The following is a 13,107-nucleotide window of genomic DNA, read 5'->3' on the forward strand; positions in this document are numbered from 1 at the left end:
TCAAGGTTATATACAGGGAAAATGGAAAAAGCAGGTGACACAGTGCAAATATTACCTTATACAAGCTTAATTAATACCCAGGGACAAGACACACAGAACAAACTCACGTACACAAAAGGATGGAAAGGCAGGGATGGTTTGGGACGGCAGAGGAGGGTCCAGGCAGATGGTAGGCGTCGAGGTCCGGCTCCAAGCACGCGCTCCGATCCACGCTTTGGGGTCGAGGCGAAAACCCGGCAAACACAGCCTCGCGTCTCACCGACCGGCGATAGGGCCTAGAGGGTGTCGGCCTATTGCCGCAATCCAGGCACCCCCTCACGTCTCTCTCTCTCAGTCTTGCTAGATCACGCCTCTCGTTCGTGCCTTCTCACCGACCTGTACCTACTTTGTGCAACTCTCATGAACCTTCAAGCAACTCCCTTCACAGAACTCTCACTTCAGAACTCCCTCTGTAGAACTGCTCGTGGGGCTCCCTCACTCATCTCTCTCTTGCGCGATCTTCGCACGCATATCTCATCCTCAAGCGCGGGTCTGACACGCCCTCGTCGGTTTCGGTACCGCCCTCCCCCCGTGCTCTGTGACCTTATATGGCAATGCCATGGGCTTGCCTCCTTATTTGGACATGGCGCCGAACGGCGCGCCCCTCGTGGCGAGCTACGGGCTTGTTCCCTTATTTGGGCATGGGGCTGAACAGCCCCGCCCTGGGCTTGCCTCTTCCCGGCGACCCCACCCCTCCTGTTCAAACAGAGCACGGAGCACGTATTCACTATTTGCAGCGAAATGAGAGGGCACGCACCCCATGCTTGTGAAGCTGCTTTACCCAGAGAGGGAGTTTGGGCTGGGAAATGTAATTATTGAAGGGGAGCTATTCTTATTTGATTCGGTGCAATGGAGTGTCAATTAATGGCCAACAGAGCCTTAAACTCACATAGAATAAAGAGATAACTACTTAGAAGGGCTTAAGATTGGCTAGGTGTATGTGATGAATTAATTAAGGGGACGACCTTTGACCTTTACAATTATGGAGGTATTTACAACGATCATGACATTTACAAAGGATGATCTTTACAACAATTACAAATCCACAACAATATTAACAATATGTTGGAACTTGGTTCTTGGTACAAGTATCTTTGTTGAGCAGAGATGAAATGATAGACCTCTCTTAATGTCCTTGTTTGAGCACCTCCTGAGCCACATATCATTGTAAGATTGTAGAAAATTATTTTCCCATTGATTTCTTGGCAACCATCAAAATTTTCTGTCCATTCAAGGATGTTGACTCCTCTGAGAGGAGCCTCTAACTTATTTGTACTTAAATTTATTCTCTTATTAGTTTTATTTACTTTTCTTTTAGTTATTTCTTCAATAAGACTTATTTGATATTTTTCACATTCGTTATGGTTTCTATTTAAATACCAAGGCTGCATTTTTCTCCACTCTTTGGTTTGGTTATTGCTTGTTTCTATCACTTATATATCAGTAAAAAAGGCAGCGGTAGCCCATTAACCCCCCCCCCCCCCCCAGCCCCTCTTTAAATCTTATCATTTATCTTAACTCTTATACTTATCTTATTGCTTAACACTTCTATCCATAAGGGATGCTATCAATTCCATTATCTAAAATAAATCTATCATAAAAAGCCCCTAATGCCTTTTTATTTATCTCCTCCATATATAATTGATGTTTATAACTTTTTATTGCTATACTCTTCACTATACTCTTGTATATACGTTTTCAACCAATGACTGTTTAAAATTTAAAACTCTATGAATCTTTACTTTCAAACCAGCAGCCAAATATTGTCTCAAATTCCTTTGATGCAGAACATAATTTTCTTTATCATATTTTGTCATAAGTAGTTCCTCTGCAGGCTTTCCTTTAGTAGAAAATGATTGTTGATAATCACCAAACCATTCCTTCTTTGGTTTCATCTTATCAGGGGCATGTGGCAAGTCTTTATGTTTCTTATGTAGTTCTTCCAGATATTTTAAATCAACCTCCAAATACACTACTCACAATAAGTTCAGGATATTGGCAGGTTCTTTGGTGTGGTTGATTTTGTGTATTAATTATGTTGAAAAAAGTTGTTGATCCAAATTCTATGGTTATTAACGTGTGAAAAAACACAGCATTCTTGATTTCAATACCATAACCCCAACCCCTATAAAAAAAATAAACTCACTCCCACAATATCCCTAACTTATTGTGAGTAGTGTAATATCCAACCTTTGATTTACCCAATTCACTTTGACTTGATATAACAATATTGTTGTGAATATGAGGACTGTATATTTTTTTTGATTGTGTGCTGTATTATTGTGATTATTGTTTATTCTGTGCCTCCTGCCTCCGGAGCTGTGTAAAGACCAAAAGGGCGTCCCATAGTCCACAAGCATACACGTCAGCCAAGTAATAGAATATACCTGTTGATAGTTATCTCTTATTCTGTGTTTTAGCGTAAGGCTGTGTCTTCCATTAATAGAAATACTCCATTGCACCAGTGAAAGAGATAGATTCCCTTCCATTCCCATCACCAGTTACCTCCGATCCAATTGCCGCCATTGGCCACGAGGCCGGGTTGGGGAAGAAAGGCGTGTCTCCACCTCGTCATAGAGGGGGAGGAGTGAACCAGCCCCGCTCGACCAACCATGAGCCAGGGGTTTGGCTACAGAGGGCGGAGGAAGAGCGGTCGGGGAGGTTCGCAAAGGTTGAGGGGCGGGGGCCTATATAACCCAAGGCAGGGCGTGTCCAAAAGAGGAGATGCGTTTTTACAGAGTCGAGCTTGGAAGCAAAAACAGAGATGCACTTTTGAGCCGAGACAAGGAGGGTCACAAAGAGCTGAGTTGGTCGTCAGTGGTTGCGTTCAGTGGTTGCGTTCAGTGATTGCGTTGAGGGGTTGCGTTGGAGACGGAGTGGTTGGACCAAACAAAAGAAGAGAGGAGAGAACCCGTCACGCCAGACCCCCCACCAGCGCGTCGGCTCTGGCCGTGATCCGACCCGTGATCCGACCCGTGACCCGACCCGTGATCCGACCCGTGATCCCACGCACACGACAGGATCGGAGGCATCAGCGGCCGTCGAGGTCCCGCCCGACGTCCCGTGCAGGATCAAGCTCCAGCCAGCTCCGTGCCGTCCTCCCCCTCCAGCCGCGCACCGCCTTCCAGCCAATCCACTCTGCAATTCCCCGTGTGAGTCGTCTTTGTTTGTTTTGTCCTGGGTAGTTAATTAAGTCTGTATAAGCTAGTATTTTCCCTGTGTCACCTGCGTCTTATGTGCTTGTAAATAAACGTGACTGCTTTATTTTTGCTTGTGTGTAAATAGTCAATAAATTTAGTAGTATTTCCAACCTGTTTGTCTTCATTTTCCTCTTTGCATTGCGTCGTTTTCGTCTTTTCCCTCATTGAGCAGCTGGGGTGCGATACGGCCAAAGTCTGGGTGAATCGGGTGAGTTTTGTTAGGTCGCGGTCTTACACCACCGCTCGGTCTATAACATCTAACCGCGATCTATAACAATATCTTGTAGAACCTTTTCATAATTATTTTCTTTTACCCATTTAAGCTTTCCAAAAGGTAAAGCCTGAGACATGGCCCATCTATACAAATTGTTAGCATCATAATACATCAAGTAAGAACTATCTTTTGTTGCATCATAACCAAGAAGATATTTGTTGTTTGCCTCCGCATATCTCTTTGAATATACTTGATATTCCTCCTCTTTTAACCTTCTCTATCATCAAAAGCATATCTACATCACCGATTAAATTCAAAATCATGTTTTGTCATTTTTGACATAGCACTCCAAGCCAACCCTGGGGCTGTATAATAATGAGCAGGGTCTAATCCATATGAATCCTTGTTATGACAAACTTCTCTGAAAACCTCAAACACATCAGCCAATAAGAGCACTTCAGTCTTAAGATATAAATCATGATTTTCACCGAGATTCTTTATATTAAACTTCTTCCAAACATTTTGTGCTCGAGTATAATCTTTATCAGTTATATGTGTTCCCGACCCCCACCGGCCTATGCAAAATATGGAAACTGTTATAACTTTTGATTGGATGATCCGATCTGAACATGAGGTATGTATGGATTCAGGATCAGGAGTAGCAACTTGTATTTCAAGCATATTGCCCATAGAAGCAATAATTTTGCCGGTATCGGCACATATCCACAAAAAAAGATCAAGGGTCATAGGCCGGGTAAGCTGAAACATGTTTTTAAAAAATAAACTGGACAATTAGACTCGGACCCAATGATATAGTGACATTTTAATTTATCTTTTAACTGTGCTACAATATGGTGGTGAGTAACTACTTAAACAATTGCTTGAATAACTCCTTGAACAATAGTTTTAATAAGAAAGTGGCTAACAAATCGACCACATATACATGTCAGTATTGGAAATTGTTCTGGTCCAGCTACTTCTCGCATTTGCACTTACACAGACGTGTGCACTTCAACTTTGCCCTCATGCACTTGCACAGACTGCAGGTACTTGTGTAAGTGCACTGCACATCCAGGTGGAATACATCCTTGGTGAGCGGCAGCGAGGTCCAAATGGGAAGCAGCTTGCTGTCCTCTTCCTTCCACCCATGATTAGTGGGGTTGTTGACAGGCATCCTGGACCTTTGGGCTGTTGTCCAGGTGCTCACTTGGAAGACACTCCTTTTGAGATGTTGATCCAAAGCATCACTCGTTGCGGGAATTCTCTCCACATCCCTAGTCTTCTGTGAGAACACCCTCATTCGGACGAGGTCAACGTCATTGTCCTCGTTTGACTTATTGGAGTACAGCCTGCAGACAAAGTTTGTTGCCACTTCTTTCAGCCTTGGCGATGTTTGGAATGGAGTGTCGACGATAGTTGCAAATTCCTCCATGAGGGATGGCACTTTGTGCATCAACTTGCAGCAGTATCGCTTACCCTTAAACTTGAAGGAAGACGTGCTGTCTGATCCAGTGAATGCGTGGAAGAGAGCCATGGCTTAGCACGTTGTCGTGCCCAGGTTTGTGGCGATAGTGTACAGAGAGATCATTCTGGTTGTCTTTCCCGCTTTGAAGGAGATTCAGATTTCTGCGGCCGGATTCAGAGCCTCGATGTGATGGAAATTACTCAGAAGGATTACGACAACATCTGTGTCTCCAGTATGAACCATCCCATGGGACGATGTTTGGAAGGCGTGGAGGAGATGTACTCGGACACGAGTGTCAGCTTCCTCATGGTTGCATTGATCCATTGGTGGACTGTTTCCAACATGGTGGACTTGATCACCTGCAGTGATGTAGACATCCTTGTCATCTGGGAACTGTCCTTCTGTTATCTTTTTTCACTGGAATGAGAACAGTTCCTTCTTGTTATCAATGTTCACCAGAAACATCTGCCAATTTCCTGGGATTTCGGCAGTACCAGATACGCGTTGTCGGGTGCCTGTTCCTCGTTTTTCCCTCGTGCCTCCTTTGATTGCCAGGGCACGATACAGGTCCCAGACAATGTCTACGCTTGTCGATCTTTTCAAGTCGTGGCGAACTCTTGGGCAGAATACCTTGTCGAAATATGAATCAAAGGTGTTTCCTTGGACAGTTGTACCAGGAAGTGAGTGTATCAGTACTCCACCGTCAATAACAATGAAGTCGTAAACATCTGGCGCAACTAGCTCCTCGTCGACAGAAATGGCGCTACTCGTACTGGCTTCCACGATGTATACCAACAAATCTGACTTGGTACAATAGTTGAGGGACGCTTCGGATGACAACGCAGGTGGGTATGGGGAAGATTCGTGATGAAAAAAATCATCCAAATCCCCCCCAAGTTTTTTTAATATGAGTGCTTGACACTCGAACCAAAATTGTTCTATAGGCCCTTACTTTCAAATTGGTACTGAAAACGAAACTTTTGCATAAATTTTAAATGACTGAGTGTCCGGGCACCCCACTTTTTTTTTGTATACTGAATCGAGGCTCGTGAAAGAGCTAACATTTACTTCACAAACAAATCAACCAGACAAACAAAACACACAAAAAGAGGGAGCGGAAGACAAGATGGGGAGAGAAGGGGAAGCACACAAACACAACATTTGAGAGCCGGGAGATGTGTGGAAGGGAGAGGGCTTGGGGGGAGGAGGCGTGGGAAGGGGGGGGGGGGGGAGGGAGAAGTATAAAACACAAGGACACCAAGGACTTCCAGGACAGAAGTTGGTATTTCAAAAAAGTGGAATTGGGGTGAAATTAGCAGGGGTAGAAAAGATCAAGGTTTTGGATGGGGGAAGATAAGAGATGGTGGTGAACAGCTGTTTTAAAGACCTGGAGGGTGGAGTGGGATTGAAGAGAGTGAGGGAGTTTGTTCCAGAGGTGGGAGAAAAGAGGAATGAAGGAGTGAAGGTGAGCAGAGAGTCTTGATTTTGGCAGTTTAACCATAAGAGGGTTGCAGGCAGATCTTGTGCGACCTGTAGGAATATTTGCGGGACAGAGCCCAGAGAGAGCTGGGGGGGGGGGGGGGGGCAAGGCCAGATAGGAGTCGGTCGGTAGAAGACGGAAAGACCACCAAACCTGCCTGCGGTGAGTGAGTGAGAGGCCCTTGGAGTTAGCTTCATCGCGGGAGATTCCAATGATTCTGAATGCTTTGGTTTCAACAGCGTGAAGGCGAGCTAGGTGTGAGGCAGGAGCACCAGCCCAGAGGGGAGAGCAGTATTCCATTGAGCTGCGGATGAAAGCCTTGTATGTGGTGAGGAGCTCAGGTGTGCCAAGGAAGGACTTCGCACGACAGAGGATGCCCAGTCGGCGACTGGCTTTGGAGGCCAGATTTGAAATGTGGTTTTCCCAGGAAAGATCATGGCAGATAGTGAGGCCCAAAAGCTTGAGTGACACAACTTCTTGGAGAGGATTATTCAGAAAGTGGATGGGAGGGTTGACCAGTCGGTCTTTTCGGAGAGACATCATAAGAGTGTGAGATTTGTCAGGATTGAAAGACATGTTCCACTTGTTTGCCCAGTCTGTGATTTTGTCCAGGTCTGCAGAGAGTGAGGAGGCTGCAGACTGCCAATCTGAGGGATGAAGAATGGAGCGACAGAGAGTAGAGTCATCAGCAAAGAGATAGAGAGGATTTTCAAGAGAGTCAGAGAGATCATTGATGAAGACCAGAAAAAGCACAGGGCCCAGAACACTGCCTTGGGGAACTCCAGCCTGAACAGGAAGAGGAGATGAGAGAAACCCATTCAGGGCCACTCGTTGACTACGACTAGAGAGGAAGTCCGCCAGCCATGCGTGGAGATTTCCATGGATACCAAAAGAGGAGAGTTGGGTGAGCAGAGCGGGGTGCCAGACTGTATCGAAGGCACGTGATATGTCAAGGGAGACTGCTCTAATTTCCTGTTTGGCATCGAGGACCTCCATCCATTGTTGTGAAAGCAGAAGCAGCATGTCCAGAGTGGAGTGTCCAGGTCTGAAACCAAATTGATGATCAGAGATCAAGCCATTGGAGAAGAGGAAAGATTTCATATCTGAAGCAATGATGGATTCCATGACTTTGCTGATAATTGGGAGAAGGCTGATTGGTCTGTAGTTGCTGGGATCTGTTTTTGCACCTTTTTTGTGCAAAGCGGTGATGTTGGTAATATTTCTAATCCTAATAGTAAAATTTCTGTTTGAGAGGAAGATCATTGCCTTTTTTTCTAAACTTTAGGATTCTTACATCAAGAAAACATTTTCAAGTCGGGGAAATGTGCTTTTTAAAGGCATAAATTGAGGAAAAAGGAATGCTGTTTGTTGTTTTGTGACACAAATGCAACAAGAAATGAGGTTCCTATAAAAAGTTGGATTTTATCACCATTTAAAAGTTATTAAACGGCAAAGGCTTTATTAACATCTCATCTTATGTGTTATTTCAGGCCGCAGCAATATTTGACACATTGGTACAAAATTCCTTGTATCTCCCTTGAAAGCACCGATAGAAGGTGACACCCGGTCTCATGAAAGATACCAGAAAACTAATGTTGTAGGGTGATGGAACAAACTCCATGTTTAAGGCTCTTTCTGAGAGCTGGCTCCCAGGCTACTAGTGCACTTGCCTTGAGCCATACAATCTGGGTTTGATTCCTGCTGACTGTCGACCGTCAGCCTGTCGTTGTATCCCAAAGTGTTCCGTCCCTCGGACAGACGTTATGCTGAGCATCTCGCCTGATGGCTTTAGCTGGTGGACTTTACACATCCCAGGGTGTCTTTTAGACGAGCGAACCCTGGCATTCTGCCCAAATTCCTTTTCCCTGACCCACAAGGGCACTGCATCAGGTTGGGAACCATTTAACGGCTGGGCCATTCTGTGCTGTTCTCCTCGTGAAAACAAAAGATTCCTGCTCCAAAATCAACAGCATTGTTTGTCCATCATCAACTTATGCCACAATAATAATAGGACAATTAGTGTGAGGAACCAGTTATAACTGCATCGAAGATCTCCTCATACCATATGAAGTAGATCTTGAGAGGTTACTCGCTTATCAACTCAGCAAGGCGTACTCTACTCGTAGAGAAAAGAGAACACTGCAGTTGTGGCACAGACAAATCAAAATGCACAAATTATTTAGTATCTGGCACCACCTTGTGTATGTGTTGTAATTCAAAGACAACTACAAAAAAAACAAACATGTTAACACAGGAGGAACAAACAATACACACAAGATAACTCAGGTGATCGCAAGTCAACAGATATTCACTCCCCATGAAAGTTTTTCTTGTTAATCGTGCAATCATCTGAACTGCAGGTTCCTGAAGGATCAAGTCGCAAGTAAAGCACAAATGAATAGTCCGGAAGTAGTAGCACAATGCACACGTTCAAGGTTAGACTGTGCTCTTCCGATGTTCACCGTGCACCGATCAGCAGTCTTTCATAACTTCATTTTTGTGGGACTCTTGATAAGCTTGAACACTAGACTGATCCATCGAGAAGAAGAAAGGGGGGGGGGGGGGGGCGGGAGCAGGTGGGGGTGGGTGGGGTGGGGGGTTGGGGAGGGGAGGCAGTTGTTAGCTTGCACTGTATGCGATAAAAAATGAGGTTAACGGAATGCTGTGAAATACTGTACTACATACAGGACTTGGAAAGCTCACTACACCCTTTTTTTTTTTTTTTTTTTTTGTATACAAGATCGAGGCTCGTGAAAGAGCTAACATTAATCACACAAAAAGTCAAACCGACACATAAAACACAAAATAAGGGGAGCGCTAGACAAGATGGGGAGAGAGGGGGAAGGACACAAACACACATTTGTTTGCAAGTAAAAACAGCAAAGGGGAGTTTAGAAAGTGGATGATTAATGAAAGACGAACATTTATAACAAATTGGGTTTATTGTGATTTTCAAGTTAGCGATCCGTTTAAGAACGATGGAGGAGGGTGGAATGAATGTGAATTTAGATCATGTAGTGAGGAAGAATTATAAGAGATTGAATTTTTTTTTGAAGTGGAATGAGTTGCAGGAAATTGAAAAGAGCCTTTTAAATAGGAAGAAAAACAGCATGTTGTAATATACCACTGAATAAAACACTGCAGGGGAAAGTTTAAACATATTTAAACAGAATCGTGAAGAACAATCTTATATTCACAAAAATACCAATGGGGAGAGGGAGCTTAGAGGGACAACCACGAGTCACATGAACAGGGGAAAAGGTGGAAGGCAAGGAGATAATGGGGGCGGGGCGGGACAGCGCATGTGGACAGAAGCACACAATTAGACAACAGCACACGTGGAGAGAGGGAAATAAATGTTGATTTTTTATTTAAAAAAAGAAATTTTGGGGGGGCGGGGTTAAAACGTTAAACAAGAGTAGATGTTCGGGGGAGAAGGGAAAAATCTAAGAACAAAGCAAAAACAGCGAAGGAAGGAACTTAAGTGAACAAACTTCGACGGGGGAAGCCTCAGGCTACAAGGCCATACACGCGGGGCAAACAGAAACGATTAATTTATGAAAGATTAACACCGAGAATCTTCCTAGGGTCACACTATAGGTACACACACCGAAAGATAAATGATCCACCACGCGGTAACCCGGGTTGCCCCGTGATTTTTTATCATTTTACATAATTAATTAATCTATTTTAGGGGGAGTGTAACCCGGGTTCGCGTGATAGGAAAATCCTTTGTGACACAAAGTCACCCCCTAAAATACATTGATTAATTATGTAAAATGATTAAAAATCATGGGGCAACCCGGGTTACCACGTGGTGGATCAAATACAGTTTCGACAAAAATACAATTGTGAACAATTACTTAACTTCGAAAACGTGGAGAACGTGTACAGCTTCGAAAAACCGTGCCGCCGCCGGCAAGATCTCACGAGATCTTCCAAGATCTCCACCACTTTCATGGTGGATGAGCATCAGGGAGGGTAAGCACACATCTGCCTACCCTCCATGATGCTCATGAATAAAAAGAGCACCATCGCCTGTCAGTAGAGCTTATCGGATGCTTCAGTCTGCCCATTTATAATTTGCTGTTACCTGAGGACAATGTGCCGATTTCTTTTTGAGATGTAAGATTGGTTTTTGTTTTTTTTCCATACAATATCGAGGCTCATATGAGAGCAAGTTGGTAGAAGGTGAAAAGGAAACAAAAGGGTCAGTGGGGCCATATTTGGACACAAGCAGGAAAAGAGAGTGGAGGGGGACACAGTAACATGCAAGTAAAAAGGTTTGGTTAGGTGGGTTAATATAGGTAGAAAAATGACAGGTAGGGATGGCGGGTTGGTGGGCGGTAGTGTTATGATGGTGCACCACTTGCTTGAAGTGCTGAGGGGAATAGTGTGATTGAACAGGCTCTACAAGGCCAAAAAAATAGCTGTGTTTCCAATAACATGCTTAATGTGAATGGGGTAAGTTGGTAGGAATTTGGTTTTGTGAAGAAGAAGAGCCATTGCCCAAAGCTCACTTTGCCTTATTAGTCAGGTTCAGTATGTCCAGATTTAAAGTTTCGTTGGATTTTTTGGGGGATTTGGAAAACTATATATTTTTGGAAACTATATTGTATAGTCAGTCAGAAAACCAATGTTGCTATTTGCACAGACTCCTGTATGGCGGCCATCTTGGATTTTCAAAATTGCCGCCGTAGAACTAATTTTTCTCAATATCTCAGCTTCTAAATAACATAAGAGCTTTGATTCTAACGGCTAAACATACATTTTCAAGGGCCCCAAATCCAATGGTAACAAGTTCGATAAGCTAGACATGACCATAGAGCTCCTATGTGGCGGCCATCTTGGATTTTTCAAACTGGCCGCCGTAAAATTGATGTTTCTCAATATCTCAGCTTCTAAACAACATAAAGCTTTGATTCTAACGGCTAAACATACATTTTCAAGGGCCCCAAATCCAATGGTAACAAGTTCGATAAGCTAGACATGACCATAGAGCTCCTATGTGGCGGCCATCTTGGATTTTTCAAACTGGCCGCCGTAAAATTGATGTTTCTCAGGATCTCATCTTCAAAATAAGATGGAGCTTTGATTTTTCTAAATCCCAAAAACAATCCAACGAAATCTAAAATCTGGACATGCTGAACCTGACTGTGTTGACTGTAATGAGAAATACTATTCTACTGCGAGTGTTTTGCCCTTTGTGGGCCTTTGTGGCATACTGCCAAATAACACACAGATACTCCTAATGTTCATGAGAACTTAAAATCTGTTTACGGGTGGACAAGCTACTAAAGTAATAAGTTTGATCCCCAGGGTACATCACAGAACATCATGACCTTGGTCCAAGTGCAGTCAAGAGGGAGCATGAAGCAATCACAAGATCAAGGCTGCGATACTGAGTCACGGGAATCCATTTGACACTGAAGGTGACAAGCTGCACAATGTGATAACGAATGCTTACATCCCAGACGAGTATGTACCACAGATCTTGAACATTGATGTCACTGGTCAGAAGTTGTATGAAGACTACGTGTCGGAGCGTATCAATGGAGATGTTAGCCTCTGGGCACCAGTCAAGAAGGAGAACAACAAGATGTTCACGTCTGGGAACAAGAGAACCACAGTGAAACTCAGAGACAGGACTGTGGATCTGAAGGAGACTAAGGAACTGTACGGAAGGCTCATGGTCCTTGCCAAGTCAAACAGAGACGTCAACCAGAAATATGCCATCGGAAATTACGAGTTCACTGTGACACCAAGAGCACTGTTTGCTCCAGATGGGACAATTCTTCCATGCATTGACAAGTCGAAGTTAATTCATCTCCTCGACAAGTTAGCAAGAGCAGAAATTCACTCCGAAGATCAGCAGCAGACACCAGCTGCAAGTGTTCTACAAAGGATCCAATGGACACAAGAACTATGGCATCCACATCTAGTAAACCTACAAGTCGGAAGATTGCACTGGTGGATGGGATGGTACTTGTGCATAAGCTGACAAAGAAACCAGCCACTGTAGTGAAAGTCAACGATCTGGGTGAATGCTTCAATGACAGACTCATGTCTCTAACAAAAGATTGTGATGAGATCATACTTGTCTTTGACACGTACAAAAACGATTCTCTGAAGAGTGCTACCAGGGCTAAAAGAAGGCAAGGCAAGGAAAGGATGCAGTACAGTATCAAGTCAGAGATGACACCAACATCAAACATCCCAATGAGCAGATTCCTTTCTCATGACAAAACAAAGGCTGATCTGACTGACTATCTGGCAGCGAAAACTCTAGAATACAACAGTCACTCATCCAAGTTGATCATCACGTCTGCTTCAGGGCGTACTAGGAGCAACAGTGACCTGCTCTTCGAGGACAACAACCATGAAGAAGCTGACACCCTGTTGATCCACCAGGCCGTGCTGGCATCCCAGCGAAACCCACATGATGCGCAGTTGGTGTTCTCTCCCGACACAGATGTCCTGGTACTAGTCATAGCAAACTATGACCAACTGCTGAGGAATACATCCATTTCCATGGCCTCTGGAATACTTCAAATAGAGCCACTGTGGACAGCTCTAGGGGTCGAAAGAGCAAAGGCGTTGCCAGCCTTTCATGCTTTCACAGGGGCAGACAACACTGGGAGGTTCTCTCGAATAGGCAAAGCAACCTGGCTGCATGTCTACCTCAAAGTAGTCAACCTGGCTGCATGTC

The 13,107-nt window shown here is 44.2% G+C and overlaps 1 protein-coding gene across 2 annotated transcripts in view; it reads right to left on the bottom strand.

Annotated features, from left to right (window-relative positions):
* Positions 1-7,813: 7,813 nt before the first annotated feature.
* POLR1D (RNA polymerase I and III subunit D) overlaps positions 7,814-13,107 on the bottom strand; it is a 50,141-nt gene continuing 44,847 nt past the window's right edge. The window contains exon 5 of one of the 2 annotated variants that reach the window (XM_068111781.2): positions 7,814-8,927. In XM_068111781.2, coding sequence (XP_067967882.1) covers positions 8,871-8,927 — 57 coding nt within the window. In that variant the 3' untranslated portion in view covers positions 7,814-8,870. The remainder of the gene's footprint in view (positions 8,928-13,107) is intronic. The other variant, XM_068111782.2, reaches the window with a different exon arrangement.

The sequence above is a fragment of the Myxine glutinosa genome, chromosome 4 (genome assembly GCF_964187855.1).
Source record: "Myxine glutinosa chromosome 4, kmMyxGlut1.1, whole genome shotgun sequence".
In the NCBI taxonomy this organism is placed as follows: domain Eukaryota; kingdom Metazoa; phylum Chordata; class Myxini; order Myxiniformes; family Myxinidae; genus Myxine; species Myxine glutinosa.